The sequence below is a fragment of the Phascolarctos cinereus genome, unplaced genomic scaffold, assembly GCF_003287225.1.
Source record: "Phascolarctos cinereus isolate Bilbo 61053 unplaced genomic scaffold, phaCin_HiC Scaffold_726;HRSCAF=1367, whole genome shotgun sequence".
Taxonomy (NCBI): Eukaryota; Metazoa; Chordata; class Mammalia; order Diprotodontia; family Phascolarctidae; genus Phascolarctos; species Phascolarctos cinereus.
In genome coordinates, this window is record NW_027556098.1 from 145,330,165 (window position 1) to 145,349,570 (window position 19,406).

A 19,406-nucleotide genomic window follows, 5' to 3' on the forward strand; every position below is an offset into this window, starting at 1 on the left:
CTGTATTTATGACAGCGCCTTGCAGATTTTTACTTTGGCTCAGCATCTCTATCAGACCAATAGGAAAAAAAAAAAGGTTGGTGTGCTCTTTTGCAGGGCAAAATATAGTTTTTTTACCTTCCCAACTGTGTGCCTCCACCGTGGTATCAAACACAAATAGAAAGCATTAAATTCAAGGGGAAATGGGGTCATTCTGTAATGAGTGCATATTGATTTAGAAAATCACATATTAACATTATCCATGTTCTATTGCATTTTTATTTATTTTATTAAATATTTCCCAACTGTATTTTAATTTGGTTCCAGATACATTCATTCTGACGCCTCTGGCCTAGATCATCAACTCTTTGCCCTAGAGAAGGGTTTCTTAGCCTGTGGTGTCTGAATCTGCTTTTAAAAATATTTTCCTAACTGTACTTCAATTATAACTGGTTTCCTTCTGTAATATTATGGATTTATCTTAAGAATTTAAAAACCACTATTCTGAGAAGAGGACCACAGGTTTCACCAGACTCTCAAGGAGACCTAGAGACAAAGAAGATTAAGAACCTGTTAGAGGATCAGTTCCTAAACAGTTTCCATTTCTAGAATTGGTGGTATCCAAGTAGCACACTGAGAAAGGCAGGTAGTGGCTAGGAACACAGCACGTCTTTTTAACTTGTTCAACAATTTCTATTCAGCTATACAAAGTGAGATATTTTACTACATAACCAAGACCTGTTTTTAAGACATCCAAAGTAATTAATAACATGGTTTTTTCACACAGCTCAATATATATATATATTCCATTTAAGTCTAGAGCTAGATAGAGCCTTTTCTTTGAACACAGTTGACACTGGATACAATGTGCCTCTCACCTCTAAGTTACATAGTGTCATGTTTCTGAAGACATAGGCAGAATTTCCTTCTTCGGAATGGCAGGTGACCTGGAAATTCCCATACAATGAACTTTCTGTGAGTTCTGGCCAATACTGGTGACACTTAACCTAAGAAAAAAAATTCCCAAAGGAATTGTGTTTGTATTTATATTCATAAATGCTACATCTGACCCAGAGACCCTCTTGAACATGTACATTTATAGAACACTAACAGATGAAAAAAGTGCTTTCCATCTCTGCCTCTGATACTAGCTGGGTGGCCTTGAGCAGGTCACTTCCCCCTACCCCTCCCCAGGCCTCCGTTTTCTCATTTATAAAATGAGGGGCTGGACTTGATGGCCCTGGTGGTCCTTTTAGCTCTACATCTATAAGCCAAGTATTCCTTTCATTTTCATAACAAACATATGAGGTAAATTCATGTGAAAAACCGAGGCTGAGAAATAACAATAATTCATTATTGTTATTATTGATAGCATTTATATAGCACTTTAAGGTGCTTTACATGTATTACCCCATCTGATCTGTCCTCTGAATTTCACTCTAGTGTTCTTCCCTTTATAACATGTTGCCTAGAACTAAAGCATCTACAGCCTTTCTGGATGCAGCGAGAAAAGCATTTGTAAATTAGAAGGATTATATGCCAATATGTAGTACAAAGGATGGAAGATTAATTAATAGCATCAGCTAAAATCTGTATAGTGTTTTAAAGTTTGCACAGCACTTTATATACATTATTTTATCCTAACAACCACCTTGTGATATAGGTGCTACTATTATCCCCATTTTACATTTCAGGAAACCAAGGTTGAAAGTGGATTAAATAACTGTCCAGGATTACACAAATAGTAAATGTCTGAGGCAAGATTTGAATTTAGATTGTCTTCCAAATGCTTAATAACTGTTGACTGACTGTATATTCAGCATGGACAGGATCATCTTCCCAATGGGCCATCATCTCCTGGCTTTACTGGCACTGGGCATATTAGTACCTAATAGTTACTCATTGATTGACTGAAATCCAAGGAAAACCTTAACCAAGACATTACAAGAGTGTAAGGCTACAGATTAAAAAAAATTAATTGATTGTTTTGGTTATAGAAAAGTTCTCCATCTAGTAGCACATAGGATCCAAGCTCTGACTTACTCTTCCTCGTTCCACTTGTGTTGTCAACATTACAACCATGGAGGAACCTTGCTCCCAAGTCATCTGCCAAAAATCTGTACAAGTGTTTGGTAATGGCCCCTGACAAGCAATGTACTGATTTATAATGCTGGAAGAAGGGATTTCCATCTAAAAAGAAAAGAACACAGGCACATAATTACACTATTTAATTATCATCCCCCTTGGTCAACTAAGTATATGAATTATAGAGTAAATCTTTGCTGGATAATTTAGATTAAATTATAAAATCAGATTAGAATGGAAAAGGGCTTTATAGCTGAAAAAGACATGATTGACAGCATAAATTTTCAGGGCTGTTTCTGTTTGATTATACATCTCTATTGTAAGACAAATTACGATGGAAAGGCACATGTAGTACGATAAGGAAAGAAAATGATAACAAGTCCTAATGTCTTAATTCTAGGAACAATAGAGATACTTAAAATATATAGGTTCTGACATAAAATTCCTAGCTAATCAGTAGTCATTGTTTTGTTACTGCCATATTTATGAAAATAATTTAAATCAATAATTTATTAATTATAACATGCAGAAGAGTGAATCTTATTAACACATTTTTGATGACAGTACAACAAATCTTTTTTATCCATGTCTAAATTTATCAGGAGAGGAATGTTTCTGGTAACGCTGATCCTCATAACATCTATTTGTGTCTCCTTTAGAGAAATTAGGAAGCCAGCCTTTATTTATTTATTTCAACAACACAGATTCGTGTAGCCATTACCAAACATTTATCAAGCAATTATCATGTGAAAAGTACAGGCAATACAAAGACAAAAGTGAGATAGTCTCTAGTCTCAAGGAGTTGACACTCTATTGGAGAGCAGGAGAGACACAATATGTCTTTGGTTTTTTGTTTGTATTTTGCTAGGCAATGGGATTAAGTGACCTGCTCAGGGTCACACAGCTAGTAAGTGTCAAATGTCTGAGACTGGATTTGAACTCAGATCCTCCTGACTCCAGGGCCAGTGCTTTAACCACGGTGCCACCTAGCTGCTCCAAGAGACACAATATGAACACAAGGAAAAGCAAAGTAATTCTGGAGGGAGGGAAGGAGGGTGCTAACAACTGGGGGATTATGGTATGTCTAGTTTAAGACATGATACTTGTTACTGAGCCTTAAAAGAGGTTACAGACTACAAAAGGGCAAGGTTAGGAGGAAATATATTCCAGGCATGAAGGATAGCCTAAGATGAGGAAATGGAAGATAGAATATTGTGTATGGGGAAAAGAAGGTAGGCTGATCAGGCTGGAATGTTGAATTCATGAAGAAATCATATGCAATAAACCTGGAGAGGTGGGCTGGAATAGATTTTAAAATGCTAAACAAAAAAGTTTTAACTTTATCTTACAAATAATTGGGAACCACTGGAACTTCTGAAGCCATGGAGTGACAAGTTCAGAGATATTTTAGGAATCAAATATCAATTTGGCAGCTGTGTGGAAGATGTGTAGAGGGAGATAGACTTGAGGCAGGGATACCAACTAAGAAGACTACCGTAATAGTCCTGGTTGGACATGATTAAGACTTCATCTGCATTCCAGGCTCCACTCCTGACTCTCTGGACTTTTTCCATCATGCCATAGGAGCCTTCTCATTCTAGAAGCTCCCTATACCCATGCAGCCTCCTCACCTTAGAACATCTTGCTGCCCTTGCATCTGCCTTCTCCCAGGAACCTCCCAGGGTTGAGGAAAGGGCCTAGGCCAGCTATTCACTTCTTTCCTAGCTGTTTCTGGCTCTCCAGATTTCTCCACCATGCCCTATATTAGTGCCTTGCCCCTTCCCCCTCTTTCCAGCTCTGTTTTATAAGTTGTTTCCCCTTAGAAAGTAAGTTCCTGAAGGGCAGGGGCTATACTTTTATTTGAATTTGTATTCCAAGCACTTAGCAGTGTCAGACACATAGTAAGTGCTTAATTAAATGTTTCTGGAATTGAAGCAGGGTGTGGTCACATGGGAGGAGAGAAGGGGATTGATGTAACAGATGTGACGGAGGTAAAATTGATTTGGGAACTAAATGTATATGGGGTTTGAAGGAGGAAGAAGAATTGAGGATGATGCAAAGGTTTCAAACCTTAGTGACTAGCGCGGTACTTTACATAGAAATGGGGCACTTTAGAAGACTTATTTTAGACACGTTGAATTCAATATGCCTACAAGACATAGGCAGTTGCTCTAGGACAGTTATTTATTGTCCTAGTTATATGTAAGACTGTTATGGCTTTAGAACAGTTTTATAGAGAGTCAACTGCTTATTTCTTTGAGATAAGCAATCATTTATGACTAGTGTATAGTAAATAATTTTATTATATGCTAATACAGACTGTGTAGTTTGTTGGGAGAATATATCATGAGGTTCAAGAACTTTGACACCTGTTTATTTATTTACATGCATGAGGCAGTTTTAAAGTCAGGTAAAAATACTGTTTTAAGCCTCCATTAAGTATGGGTGGGAAATGAAGAACATTTAAAGACTTGTGATTAAACCCCCCTCCCCAATTCACCAAAAAAGACCCAAACCCTCAAGCTAAGTGATAGTTCTAACAAAAAGATTTTCTGTTGAGAAACTTAAAAATGCCCTATCCATTCCAAACACCACTAGTAAAATAAAAAATTAAACCCACATTTATGTAATTTGCATTGATGTAGTCATCATTATCCTTTAAAATGACCCGTGTAGCATCATCTGAAAAAAAGAGTATCAAAACAATGTTATTTGGCAACCATAAACCAGAAAGACCAAATTATTAACACATTAATTTAAAAATATACTCACAAGGTGAAATGTCTCTGTATCTATTTTTGGAAATATTTTGAGGTAATTTGGCACAAGACATTGTCATTCCAGGCTTTTTCCTATAGAGTTGCTATAAAAGAATAAGTCAGACAGTTCTGGTTACACTACTGGATCCATGTTAAGCACACAGACAACGTCTATAAACGCACATAAGTAACTTCAAGACCATCACTACAACAAGAAGCAATTAACTCAATTATTTTTTTATACAATCCATGTGAAAATCTGTGATACTCTTCTTGGTAACTTACTGAAGATACTACTAACAAAATGAAGAATTTCAGCTATTTGTTCTTTGTCATAAAATTGTTGCACTACATTTGGAGTTGGCTCTGCCACTCAGTAAATGAAACACTTAGGTATTTCTTTTTGTTTTCCTAATCCTAATTTGCCAACTTTATATTTTGTAAAAGTATCTGGATCAATAACCTTACAGGGATGTAGGGACTAAAGTGCTTTGTAAACTATAAAGTACTATATAAATGTGAGTATTGTTACTACACAAAAAAGAGAAAACTTCAACTTAGGAGTGAAAGTGAATATTAAAAAAAATCCTAAAAACCCACTGGAAAACAAATTTACCTATCAAATTGGCAAACATGATAAAATGTGTAAAAGTTCAATATTGGTGGGGCTCTGGGGGAAAGAAGGCAAGCTAATTACTCTTTAGGGATCTGTGAAATGGCCCAACTTCTTTGGAAAAAAAAATGCAATTTTACAAGTTAAAAGACTTGACTTATTAATCTCATTAGAGAGTAAGAAAATAATATTCACAGTTGTACTAATCATAGCAGTAAAAAAAAGTGAGAAATGAATTATGTGCCCAATTATTAGAGATGGGTCAAATAAATTATAGTATATGGATGTAATGGAAATATAATTATGCCATCAAGAACAGGAAAAATTGGAAGAAGTATGGGAAGACATATACAATAATAATTATAGTAACTGACAATCATGTAGAATTTGAAAATTTCCAAAGAATTTTAAATATGTTCTAATTTGAGCCTCACAACAGCTCAGAGAGGTAGTTTCTATAGGCATTATATGATTTTAGAGATGAAGAATCTAAGACTCGGAGGAGAAGTAACTTGTTCATGGTTACAAAAGTACCAGAGATTGGATCTGAACCTAGGTTTTCCTAAGTCTAGAAGTATAGCCTCTATGTTATGCTGCCTCTCTACTGATGCAAAATGAAGAAAGCAGATTCAAAAGAAAAATATGCACCAACTACAGATACATAAATGAAGTTAACATTAAACAACAATAAGAAGTCACAGGTGACCATGGATGATGTTGGGACTACCTTATTAAAATTAAAGTACAGCTCTTCTTTAAAAAAAAAACAAACACAACAACAACAAAAGGATAAACTACGAAAGTATATGGTACTGTGTATTATCAATTATGATCACTCTGCTCAGTTTTTGAGGAAATACATCTGTTTTGGTTTTGTTTGTATGTTTATGTTTGTGCAATATTAAAACATTTATCAACTGAAAAAGAAGAAAACAATAAAAAAAGGTATACTAATTAGGTAAAATTTTAATCTCTTAAATTTGACTTATTTTAATTTCTGAGGTGTGTTTTTGTCATTAGGGCTGATTTCTAAGCTAACAGGACATAAACTTTTCCCTTTAAACAGTCATATGTTTATTGCTTTATTTCTCATTTAAATTCTTCAACAACTGTCCACTAGTTACTGCCAGCTGTTGAAATAGGACTTGATTTGCAAATATTGAGCTCTATTCTTGTTTCTTGTATGGATTATAGTTTAATCTTAAAATAGTTCACTTAAAACTCTTTTTGGTTTGCCTTTTTTATTTTTGAAAGGGATAAACACGTCACATAGTATGTTTCAGTTGAAGCTAAGTAGCTGACTTTGTTTCGGTTACATTTTTACTTGGGAAAAGTGATTCTTTAAAAAAACACCCCTATAACTTCGGGTGTGCAAAATTTATCAAGATCAATTTAAAATGCATAAAAATACATTCACTGTTCTCAATGTTGAGATAGTGGTTCCTTAGAGACTTTGTTGGCAAATTAATAGTTCATGGATATTAAAGTCAATTATTCAAAAACAATGGAATTAAGAATGGAAAACTACTGAAGATTTTATGAAATGAAAGGCAAAATCTTTTCTAAAAAAATAAAGTACCTTGTTACTTACATCAAACTGTGTAAGGACTGTTCCACTGTCAAGACCCTCAGCAAGCTGGATCATCGATTCCCTCAACGCATTATCATTTTGATGGACACCATCTAGTGGTGATTTCTCAGGGATATACTGGAAGTCTGGTTCATTCTCAAATTTTTCTTCTACTACGTCATAAACAGCTGTAAAGGAACATGGAAATTATTAGTGTCTTTCTTTCACTTGTTGGACATGTTCCTTGGACAAACAGATTAAAGAAAGATTAATTTAAGAAGAAATATATAAAATTTGGCATCTGTTACCAGTACAGGAGAAATGCTTCCATTATGCTAAGTAAAACCCTTATATCTGTGGCACAAGATCATTTATTAAGAATTAAAGTCTACTCTAATACAAAGTATTTCAAAGGGGTGAAGATTTGGAATTTCTTTAGCCTGTGCTGGCTGAAGAACAATTGATTGGCAATTTGCATTTTGTACAAATTTGAGGAGGAACTTCTGATAGGAGGGCAGGGTTTGAGCACAGATGGTATTCTGACAGCTAATAACTCAGTAGCAACAGCTACTCTAAAGTTGTAGACAGGCTGCTTTTTGAAAAGGTGTCAAGGCTCTTCACCCACAAATTCTTGTGCTTAAGCGCAAACAAAAGACCACAGCAACCTCTTCTGAAATAGCTGCCCTGCTCCCAAATGGAGAGGAATGAAGATATTAGGATTCTGACAGACTTTGAGGACCAGAAGAAAGTAAGCTTATTACCAGACTGTGACAAAATTAGAGGAAACAGATAGGGTCTGGACCTGTGATTTCACTGATACCCTATGATTCCCTATGAGGAAATTCCCTCTGGCAATGCAGGTAGAACCTTCTCTGGAATTTATAATCTTAGAAAGTTGCCTATAACACTGATGGGTTATAAGTGATTTGCCCAGAGTCATTAAGTCAATGTTATATCAGAGGTGGGATTTGAACCCGGTGTTTCCTGGTCCTAATGTTAGTTCTGTATCCACTATGGTATGATGACTGTAACACTTAACCAAACACAACATTTAGTTACAGAGCAGAATTTTCCAACTAGAACCAAAGCTAGTCACTGAGACTATACAAAACTAGCACCATAGAGAAGAATATACAAACCACAGAGCACAGGGACAGGAGAAGGAAGAAGAGTTAACACTGCTGTATCTTAAAAGACAAGAGAAATGTTCAATCTGATAGCTGGAAAATCTTTTTGTATACAACCTGAAAGTGCTAAAAAACTCAAGCTCTGCTGAAAAGGCCCTAATCTTGTCTAGGTTCCAACCGTTCTCAGATTTAAATGAAGCCTATTGAGGACAAAAATAACAACCAACCTTTGCTCAATATGCCCCGGACTCTTTTTAAAAAAAGTTCTCTCTTATTTTTACATCACCTCTTTTGTCTTTTATTGCTTGTTTAGTCACTTAGGCAGAACAGCAGACCAGGAGAGAGGAAGACACCTGGATTATTGGACTAATTCTATTTAGTGAATTGCTATGAGGGAAACTGAGAAATCTAGTTCCAGATCTTTATTCTTTAGTTCCCTGTCTCACTAATTTCAGATGATTAAGGATAATATTGACCAAATATTTTGTAATAGCATCTTCAGAAGCATCAGCAGCATGAATAAGGGTAAGTGGTTGACAGTAAGTATGGTATAATGGGAAGAATATTGAATTTGAAGTCAAAGCATTTGTATTTGAAACCCAGCTAGCCTACTTACTACTTACCTATATAATCTTGACAAATCATTTTTTTTTTTTGGTAGTGAGGCAATTGGGGTTAAATGACTTGCCCAGAGTCACAGAGCTAGTAAGTGTTATGTGTCTGAGGCCAGATTTGAACTCAGGTCCTCCTGATTTCAAGGCTGCTGCTCTATCCACTGTGCCACTTAGCTGCCCCAAAAGGTGTCTTTCAAATTTTTATTTATTTATTTTTTTAGGCAATTGGGGTTAAGTGACTTGCCTAGGGTCACACAGCTAGTAAGTGTTAAGTGTTTGGTCTGAAGCCAGATTTGAACTCAGGTCCTCCTGATTTCAGGGCTGCTGCTCTATCCACTGCACCATCTAGCTGCCCCCTTCACAAATCATTTAAGCTCTTTTTAAACCAAATAAAGAGGTTGGATTAGATACTGTTAAAGTTCAGTCTGGTTTCAAATGCTGCAGACTTAAAAAGTACATATATAAAGAGTCCATGTGTTTTATGAATCTTAATCTTCCTACATTGGGATTAGAGGAAAAGTATGATTTTAACAGTTGTAAGCATTATGTCCTAAAATCATGAAAGCATGGATAATTCAGGTGTGTAATTATAGTGATTTGCCACATATACATAAAGTATGAGTAACTAGGCTTGAGACATTAGTTACTATTTAAAGATTAATACTGAACTAACTGCTGCATATGTCCCAGTGTATACAACCTATTCTTCCTGTATGTCTCCACTATAGCAGAAGAAAGAAAACTGCCAATTCCCAGAACACATAAGTCAAAATTCCTTTTTGCCTTCATAGTCCTTTGAATACTAGAAAAGTGACTCTCTGAACTAGCAGGTGTTATCCTTGACTTGTCCCTCTCTCTGACCCTCTTTCTCCTCCATACGTTGCCAAGTCCTGTTGATTTGTAACATCTTCCCTCTGACACTGCCACCACCCTGGCGCAGGTTCTTATTATCTCATGCCTGGAAACTGCAAAAGCCTGCTGGTGGGTCTCCCTGTCTCAAATCTTTTTCCACTCCAGTCCATCCTCTATTCAGCTGGCAAACTAATCTTCCTGCAGTGCAGATCTGACCATACTACACTTCTATCTGATAAACTCCAGTGCCTCCCTGACACCTCCAGGATCAAATATGTAATCCTGTTTGGAATTCTAAGCTCTTCACAATCTGATCCTCTCCTACCTTTCCAATCTTCTTACATCTCACTCCCCTTCCTGTACTCTGATCCAGTAACACTGGACCTCTTTCTGTTCCTCATGTAAGACACTATCTCCAGCCGCCAGGAATTTTTACCGGCTGCTGCCCATGCCTGGAATATTCTCTCTTCCGAATCTCTGTCTCCTGTCTTCCCTGTCTTCCTTCAAGACCTAGCTAAAATCTCACCATTCTACAAGAAGCCTTTCTCTCTTTTAATGTTAGTGCCTTCCCTCAATTAATTTTCAATTTATCTTTTATATAGTTTGTCTGCACACAGTTGTTCTTCATGTTGCCTCTCCCATTAGACTGTGAACTGCTTAAGAGTAGCGACTTGTCTTTTCTTTTACTTTGTATGCTCTGCTTAGAACAGTGCCTGGCACATAGCAAGCACTTAATAAATGCTTATTGACTAGCTGATCATCCATCTACTCTACTGCTGTCCCCCTGGCACCCAGAGCTTTGCTATGGCCCTTCCTCATGTGACTGCCAGTCTTTGCAATCCACACACTGAGACCTAAGGATCTCTGTGCCATGCTATCGACCCTGTGGTTGCCTCTTTGTCTAGGTGATGTTTCCCTTATAAGAATGTAGGTGCCCTGAATGCAGAAATTGTCTCACTGCCATTTGTATCCCTAGCTACTGGAAAAAATAAGCACTTAATAAATGTCTGTCTCTCTTCTTCCTTCCCCTCCTTGCCACTTCATTCAAGTAAAAACAACAGGAAAATGACTGATATTTTATTTTAAAGCAACAGGACAGGTGAAGAGGAATGCAGGACTCAGACAGCATTATCTATTAAGAGGACACATTCATGTGAGGAAATCTAGGCATCTTACTTCTAAGAAAATAAGCATGGTGGAAAACATTTGGGTAAATATCAATGGAAGGAGAAATAAAAGTGATAATCAGTCACCTGGATGAAAGAGGAAAGAGATGAGTTTGGTGAATAGCTAGAGCACAAGCCTTGCATAGAGGCCGATGTAATAATTATGAAGTATTTTAATTTTTCAATTATCTAATTAAAATTCTCTTTCAAAGAAGAGAAGCTAATAATTTCTTGACTTGCTTTAATGATAATTTCATCTTTCAAAAAGGTAAAGGATCTGATAAGAAGAATTCTATTCTAGATGTAATTCTCAATCAATAGAAAATAACTATCTGCTGGGGTGGAAAAAAAGGATGAGATTGCTGGGGAAAAGTGACTGTTTGAACCAGGAGAGTAATTTATGCAATAATAACATCATTATAAATACAATTTTCAAAGTCTTAAGAATCCTAACAATACAAGACCAATAACAACTTCAAATGAAGCATGCTATCTACTTCCCAAAAGAAGAGTGATGGATTCAAGTACCACAAGAAGATCTATATTTTTGGACAAAGTAAGTATGGGAATTTGTTTTGCTTGACCAAATGTATTTTTAAAAAAATTTTATTCTAAATTTAGCAAATGAAATAAAATGGGCATTTCCATGTACATAGAACAGAAAAAGACTATACACAAAACTATAGAGGTCTATTATGTATAGTTTGTTTAAAAAATATATAATAAATTCAACATGTAATTTTCCAAAGTGTTCTGCTTGTCTGTGCTTCTTTCTGGCCTTCCTTCTATTCTCATCTCTGCATTAAAAAAATTCCTTAAAGATACTAACTTCTTTCTTCTCTATGCCACCCTTCCCCAACTACAAACCTCTCCCCTCTAGTGGGGAAGAAAAAGGGACAACCAAGTCCTAGAAACAAATATACTATGTATATTTGTTACAAAGATTTTGTTTTTTTCTCAGTTTAGGGAAAGTTTTTCTCAATTTAGGAGTAGGGAGGGAAAAGGGAGCTGGAGATAAGACTGTCATTCCCCCACCCTGCCTCCCCCCCAAAAAAAAGAAAAAAAAAAGAGGATCATTGAAACTTTTTTTTTTAAATTGACAAAAGAGAAGGAATGTCAAGAGGAATCATAGATATAAGCAGGGCAGCTTTGAAAGTAACGTGTTGAATTTATTATATACTTTATATAAAAGAAAAGCAAGCTATTCATAGTAGAGCAGGGGTACTTAACATTTTCCGTGTCATGGACCCTTTGACAGCCTGGTAAAGCCTAATTACTATTGAGGTTTGTTGTCTACATTAAGGAAATGCTAAATTTCCATTAGAGGTTAGTGAAAGTAAAGATGTAACTTTTTTCCCATCTGAGTTCACGGACCCCCTTAAAATCTATCTAATGATCTGTCCCTGTTATTGAGATTTTTGGTTTCATTACAACCTCTTTTTTTTTTTTGTTCTACTGTGCATATGAAGTACTCATTTTATTTTTTAAATTTATTTTAAAATTTTTACCACAATTTATTTTTAAACATTCACTTCCACAAGATTTTGAGTTCCAAAATTTCTCCTCATCCCTCCCCACCCTGTGATGGCCTGCATTCTGATTCCCCCTTCACTCAATCTGCTTCCTCTCTATTCCCACCTCCACCGTATCCCCATTCCCTTCTATTTCCCTGTAGGTAAGATAGATTTCTACACCCCTTTGCCTGTGTATCTTATTTCCAGTTGCATGCAGAAACAATTTCTAACATTCGTTTCTAAAACTCTGACTTTCAAATTCTCTCCCTTCCTCCCTCCCCACCCACCCTCATTGAGAAGGCAAGCAATTCGACATAGGCCATACTTGTGTAGTCATGTAAAACCCTTCACAACAGTCATGTTGTGAAAGACTAACTATATTTCCCTTCATCCTATCCCAGTCCCCATTTATTCTCTTCCCTCCTTTGTCCCTGTTCCTCTTCAAAAGTGTTTACTTCTGATTACTCCTTCCCCCAATCTGTCCTCCCATCTATTACCCCTCCCTCTCTTATCCCCTTCCCTCTAATTTCCTGTAGGATAAGACAGATTTACATACCCAATTGGGTGTGTATGTTATTCATTCCCTAAGCCAAATCTGATGAGAGTACAGTTCACTCATCCCTTCTCACCTCCCCCCTCTTCTCCTCTACTGTAAAAGCTTTTTCTTGCCTCTTTTTTGTGAGATAATTTACCCCATACTACCTCTCCTTTTCTCCTTCTCTGAGCACAATCCTCTCTCACCCCTTAATTTTCTTTTTTAGATATCATCCCTTCATATTCAACTTACCCTGTGCACTCTGTCTATCTATATTCTGTCCAACTACCCCAATAATGAGAAAGGTCTCATGAGTTACAAATATCATCTTTCCATGCAGAAATGTAAACAGTTCAACTTTAATAAGTCCCTTATGATTTCTCTTTCCTGTTTACCTTTTCATGCTTCTCTTGAGTCTTGCATCTGAAAGTCAAATTTTCTATTTAGCTCTGGCTTCTGAAGAATGCATTAAATTCCTCTACATCATTAAATATCAATTTTTTCCCCTCATTGATTACACTGTTTTGCTGGGCAGGTGATTCTTGGTTTTAATCCTACCTCCTTTGACCTCCAGAATATCATATTCTATATAAACCCTCTGATTCCTTAATGTAGAAGCTGCTAAATCTTGTGTTATCTTGATTGTGTTTCCACAGTACTTGAATTGTTTCTTTCTGGCTGCTTGCAATATTTTCTCCTTGACCTGGGAACTCTGGAGTTTGGCTACAATATTCCTGGGAGTTTTCCTTTGGGGATCTCTTTCAGGAGGTGATCAGTGAATTCTTTCCATTTTTATTTTACCCTCTGGTTCAAGAATATCAGGGCAGTTTTCCTTGATAATTTCTTGAAAGATGATGTCTAGGCTCTTTTTTTGATCATGGCCAATAATCTCTTCTGGATCTATTTTCCAGGTCAGTTGTTCTTCCAATGAGATATTTCACATTGTCTTCCATTTTTTCATTCTTTTTTTTTTAATAGTTTCTTGATTTCTCATAAAGTCATTAGCTTCCATTTGCTCCACTTTAATTTTTAAAGAATTCTTTTCCTCAGTAAGCTTTTGGACCTCCTTTTCTATTTGGCCAATTCTGCTTTTTAAGGCATTCTTCTCCTCATTGGCTTTTTGGACCTCTTTTGCCATTTGGGTTGCCCTATTTTTTAAGGTGTTATTTTCTTCATTATTTTTTTGGGTCTCCTTTAGCAAATTGCTGACTCATTTTTCAAGATTTTCTTGCATCACTTTCAGTTTTTCCTCTACTTCTCTTACTTGATTTTCAAAGTCCTTTTCAAGCTCTTCCATGGCCTGAGACCAATTCACATTTTTCTTGGGGGCTCTGGATGTAGGGGCTTTGATTTTGTTGTCTTCTTCTGGTTGTATGTTTTGATCTTCTTTGCCACCAAAGTAAGATTCTATAGTCTGAATTTTTTTCCCTCTGTTTGCTCATCTTCCCAGCCAGTTCCTTGACTTTTTAATTCTTTGTTAAGGTAGGCTCTGCTTCCAATGTGGAGGGTGTACTGTCCCAAGCTTCAGGGGTTTTGTACAGCTGTTTTCAGAGACACTTCTAGGGACCTGTAAGTTTTCAGTTCTTCCAAGGTGGTACAATCTAAGGAGAGGTGTTTATTCTTCTCCTGGCCTGTGCTCTGGTCTATGAGTGACCACAAGCACTCTTTTCTGCCCTGGAAATGAGAGGAGGGGCTCTGCACAGCTGCCAGAAACTCTGCCACACCAGCACTCCTCCTTGTCCCTGGACCACCACCCAGGACTGGACCCAGATCCAAGCACAGGCAAAGCAAGAGAACACTGCCTCAGAGCCAGCAAAGAGATCCCTGCAATCCCCACTTCTGATCAGACACCTAATCCCCCTATCGTCTGTGGGCCAAAAGCTCTGGAAGCAACTACAGCTATGGCTACTGCTCCGGGGCTGCATTAGAGCCAGGGCTGGACCATGTTCTTCTCTCACCCAGGTCTGACAGACCTTTTCCACTGACCTTTCTAAGTTGCCTTTGGCATTTGTGGGTTTAGAAGTCTGGAAACCGCCACAGCTCCCCTTGATTCAGTCCCCCTGAGGCCTGCTCCAGGTTTGCTGAGGCCCAGTCTTTGCCTGTGCAGCCCACACTGAACTATGCTCTTCTCCTATCCCAGTGCAACAGACCTGTCCCGTGGACCATCCAGGCTGTCTTGGGCTGGAAATTTGTTTTACTCTGTCTTTTTGTGGGTTCTGCTGCTCTAGAATTTGTTTAGAGTCATTTTCTACAAGTATTAGGGAGGGGGGGTTTGGGGGAGAGCTCAAGCGAGTGCCTGCTTTCTGAAGTGCTCATTTTAGAGTTGAAATTTATTAAACTAGTAATAAACTTTAAAAAAATCACTGTAGAGTATATGAAAGAAAAGGAGAAGAAAAGTGGGAATGGTTCAACATGCCCACTAGATTTTGCAGGAACATATTTCAAAGATTTCAGATGAAGTATAGGATGCCACAGACTAAAATTCTATAAGGAGAAATAGGCCCAGGAGTGATGGAAAACTCCAAAAGAATAATATTTTAAAAATAAGCTTTATTAATGCTTTTCATTTTTATATTAATCTTCTCTAGACATATTTGAAAAATAAAACTCCCTTGTAACAGACAAAAACAATTCAGGAACCATGTCTGACAATGTATGTAAATAAAAGAATGAATTTTCGTTGGATTTTTTTCTTGTTTTATTATGAACTTAAACAAAAAAGGAAGAAATTTTTAGGAGGTAAACCACTGTGGCAAAAGACTTTTCTTTCTTTTTTTGCTAGGCAATGGGGTTAAGTGACTTGCCCAGGGTCACACAGCTAGTAAGTATTATGTGTCTGAGGCCGGATTTGAACTCAGGTTCTCCTGACTCCAGGGTTGATGCTCTATCCACTGTGCCATCTAGCTGCCCTGATAAAAGACTTTAAAGCTTAGTTCCTATATTAGCTGGGATCATAAATCTTAAGCGCATACCAAGATATACTATAGTGCCTAAGCAGATTTTACAAATAAACTTAGTGTAGGGCAAAAAAAAGAAAGGCTGCAAAGAGAGGGGTGGTTTTTGCTTGTTCGGTTTGGTTTGGTTTTTGTTTGTTCAAAACTCTGTTTTAAAGTATCTAACCAACTTACTCTACTGTAGACCTTCAGAAATGGCATGTATTAAGCTTGCTCCAGCAGAAGAAATGAGAAAATGCATCTCCTTTCTTTTTTTGCATAGAAGAGGAACTAAAGGTTTGGATGTGGCATATACTGTCAGATATAGCTGAGAGGCTGATTGAGTTTGCTGAACTGATTTCTTCTTTTCTCTTTTTTTAAGGAATCAATCACCGAGCAAAGGAAGGGGAAGGATACATTTGCAGAGAAAGGTGATATAAATATAAAAGTTATCAACAAATAGTGAGATTTAGAGGAAAGAAATGATAGGTTTTGGTCCCAAAGCATTAAAATTAATAAAAGGATCATTTCAAATTATAACCTGGCTGACCGGTACAGGGCAGCAAGAGATTACAGGTATTGTATCAAGCTTTCTATTACCTCTTGACCTGATCCAGGAGTCACTGGTCAGATGACACTCTGGAGAAGACAAACGGGCAAAGTTGGGGTAAGGTGATAGGTGAAGAGAATCTTTCATTTTACATTTTTACATGCCATTATGTTGCTAAAATGGTAGAGAAGCTGGAGTAACAATGGTCCATTGAGGGAAAGGGAAATCTGGACCTGTGACTTCAGTGGTTTAAAGGAATTCTTGGAAACTTTCTCCACTGATGAAAATAGGTAACTCTTTTGCAACTTACAGACCGAGAGAACCTACAGCCTTTGAGAGCTGCCTGGGGCAGTAAGAGGTAACTTCAGTTATAGAACCAGTCTATGTCAGAGGCAGGACTTAAACTAGGGTCTTCTGGACCACAAGGCCATCTTGCGATTCATTATGCCATGCTGCCTCTCTAGTTACATACAGGAATGAGGTGCCTTGAGACACGAATTTTGTACAAAGATAAAAAGCTGGGTTTTAAAAATCGATTATTCTACTTTAGTAATGCCTTTAACATCGACTCTTTCTGAAACTTTTTATAATGCCAATTATCTTGATAAATTTGCATGTTTAGAAGGTTAAAGAATAAGACACAATTAGAAATCTGTTCAAAATCTTCTATGACATTTAAAAAAATTCCCACAATAATAATAATAATATCTTGTCAAAGAATTTTCCAGAATGTGGATCAAGGTTCAGCAAAATATATAGAGCTAAGAGGAAGGGAAGAAAAAAGGTCACTCACCATTGGGTCGAACTAGGAGCACAAGTTCCCCTGAGTGTCTCTCACAGCTAGCTTTAATAAACATGACAACTTGATCATGGGTATGTTCTGCGATGTCCCTGCCATTAATTAGTACAACTTGATCCCCTTCATTCAATCGAGGGACACAGAGGTCAGCCTAAAATATGATGCAAATAAGATTTCAGATTCTCAATTCTTTCTTAGATCAAAGAATTACATTTTATTTTTTGATGGCAACATATCAGAAAAACATTGGATTCAGAAATCCAAATTCTAACTACAAACTAATCTAAATGCATCTTGTATTCAAGTGAAAACTAGAGCTTCATCCTCCCTTGACTTCAAACCAGAGGATATTTGTTCTCTAGTCATGGCAGGGACTAAAGCTGCTTAGATGGTCCTTCTGGATTTTGTGCTACCTCTCTAGATTATGCAGAGAATTACTGACCAGAAACTATTTACATGTAGCAGTCAGCTGATACAGTTCTGTATATATCTTTGTTAAAATTTAGGTGATTTTGTCTCTATTCAGAAAAAAGCTAGGAGACATATACCTTCCATATAATTTGAAAAACGATAACACTTCAGGGGTATATGTGATGAGTCTTCACAGTCCCTTTAATAGACTATGAAGAACTTTCCCCAAGTCTGTTCCTCCTGGAGGACTGCATTCATAAAAAGTAGAATTAAAAACTAATCAGATATGTCAAGCAAAGATTTTCTCTTTACCATTGGAGGTAACTCTTTCATACTTAAAAGATCCTGTGGGTAAGGGGGAATGAGCCACAGGGCCTTCCTCCTTTTTGAGGACATGTAACACCCCCTAAGTATGTGGCCTTTTGTTGTTGTACTTTTCCATTCTAGGTGAAAGGAGTGGAGTCTCAGACATCAGGAGTTTCAAAAGGTTGGAAGAAAGAGCCACAGAAATCCAGGAACTGGAAGCCAGGGTGGGTTTTGCAGCCAGCACAGTACTGACCCCTAATGTACAATGGGAACCTTTGGGAGTAATCTTCAGGACCCCAAACCTGTAGAAGGACTCATCTAACAGTGATGCTGATGTTGGACTGGAACTTGGTGGTATCTATTTTATGTAGAAACTTTGCTAAATTCTGAGTCCTCCAGACACAGAAGTGGTATAGGGAAAAGTATGCTTTCAAGGTATTGGGGAAAATGTTTTTATGGTTTTTTCTTACTATATCTTTGAAGTAAATATTTCTTTGTAAAAGTCCTTTCTACCTCTCCTCCAAAAAAAAGAGCATTATATGTTTTATGAGCAAAGACTGAGTATACCATTTCCTCAGTAGTCTTTCAACAGTAACCAGGATAATGTCGTGAGCTAACACTCAATACATGATGAAAATATTCATAACAAAATTAAAAAGACAGTGTTTCTGTTCAGCCTTGCACTAATTATATTTGTGGATTACTGTGTTCACTCCAGCACAACATTTATCTAGTATAAAATATGTACTAAAGCTAGTACAAAAGATATGAGCTCATACAAAAAATATGCAAAACTAGGTCATATTCTCTACTAATCAACTATCAAAATATGGTTCCTAATTTGAAGACACTAATAGTAGTTACTCAACTTAAGAAATAGCAGAGAACCATGAGTGATGAATGATTAATTTTGTTTTGACAGTATAAGTTCCAGCAACATTTTATAGATTACGCAGATTTTGTTAAAAAAAAAAGACTTTTGTGAATTTAAATAGTTTTAAAATAAGCTTACTTCATATCTAACGATTTCTTTGAGAACATCTGTCTCATAATTCAAAATAAAACCTTGCCATTTAATCATACTTTTGAGATTTTAAATGAATAGTACAGCTACAAATAGCTACAATATCCTCTAATATGTTATAATAATGGAGCTTGATTTAATCAACTATTATAATGGACCGTCCAGAGTACTTATTTTTGATGTCATCTTAGGAGCACTTAATTACATTAAATTTGGTGCTACCTTATGTGCTGTTTTGTATACCTATTCTGTTTCAAGTAATTAAATCCTAGAAACTCCTTGTAAGTAGAAAACTATATCATACATTTCCTTTGTATTAATCACCAAACCTACAGTTAGTGCTAGGCACAGAGAAAACATTCAAGAAATAACAAGATGAATTTACTGAAATGATTAAAAGCACAGAGTAACTAAATACAATTAGGTCTTCGTCATTTGCACTAAGGCAAATGACTGGTAGCACAAATAATCCTCAAATATAATTTGTATATGGCTTTTAAAAGTGCTTTTCTACTTTAAATGGAAAACATACATATGTTTCAGAAAGCTATAACACTTCAACACTAAGT

The 19,406-nt window shown here is 36.7% G+C and overlaps 1 protein-coding gene across 4 annotated transcripts in view; it reads right to left on the reverse strand.

The window, feature by feature from the left end:
• The window catches only part of PTPN4 (protein tyrosine phosphatase non-receptor type 4), a 217,630-nt gene that overhangs the window by 8,491 nt on the left and 189,733 nt on the right, over window positions 1-19,406 (reverse strand). For all 4 annotated transcript variants that reach the window (XM_078146809.1, XM_020963090.2, XM_020963089.2 and 1 more), the window contains 6 exons: window positions 17,091-17,247; window positions 7,028-7,194; window positions 4,837-4,927; window positions 4,685-4,746; window positions 2,023-2,169; window positions 858-986 (listed from right to left, as the gene is read on the reverse strand). In XM_078146809.1, the coding sequence (XP_078002935.1) occupies window positions 858-986; window positions 2,023-2,169; window positions 4,685-4,746; window positions 4,837-4,927; window positions 7,028-7,194; window positions 17,091-17,247 (753 nt within the window). The remainder of the gene's footprint in view (window positions 1-857; window positions 987-2,022; window positions 2,170-4,684; window positions 4,747-4,836; window positions 4,928-7,027; window positions 7,195-17,090; window positions 17,248-19,406) is intronic.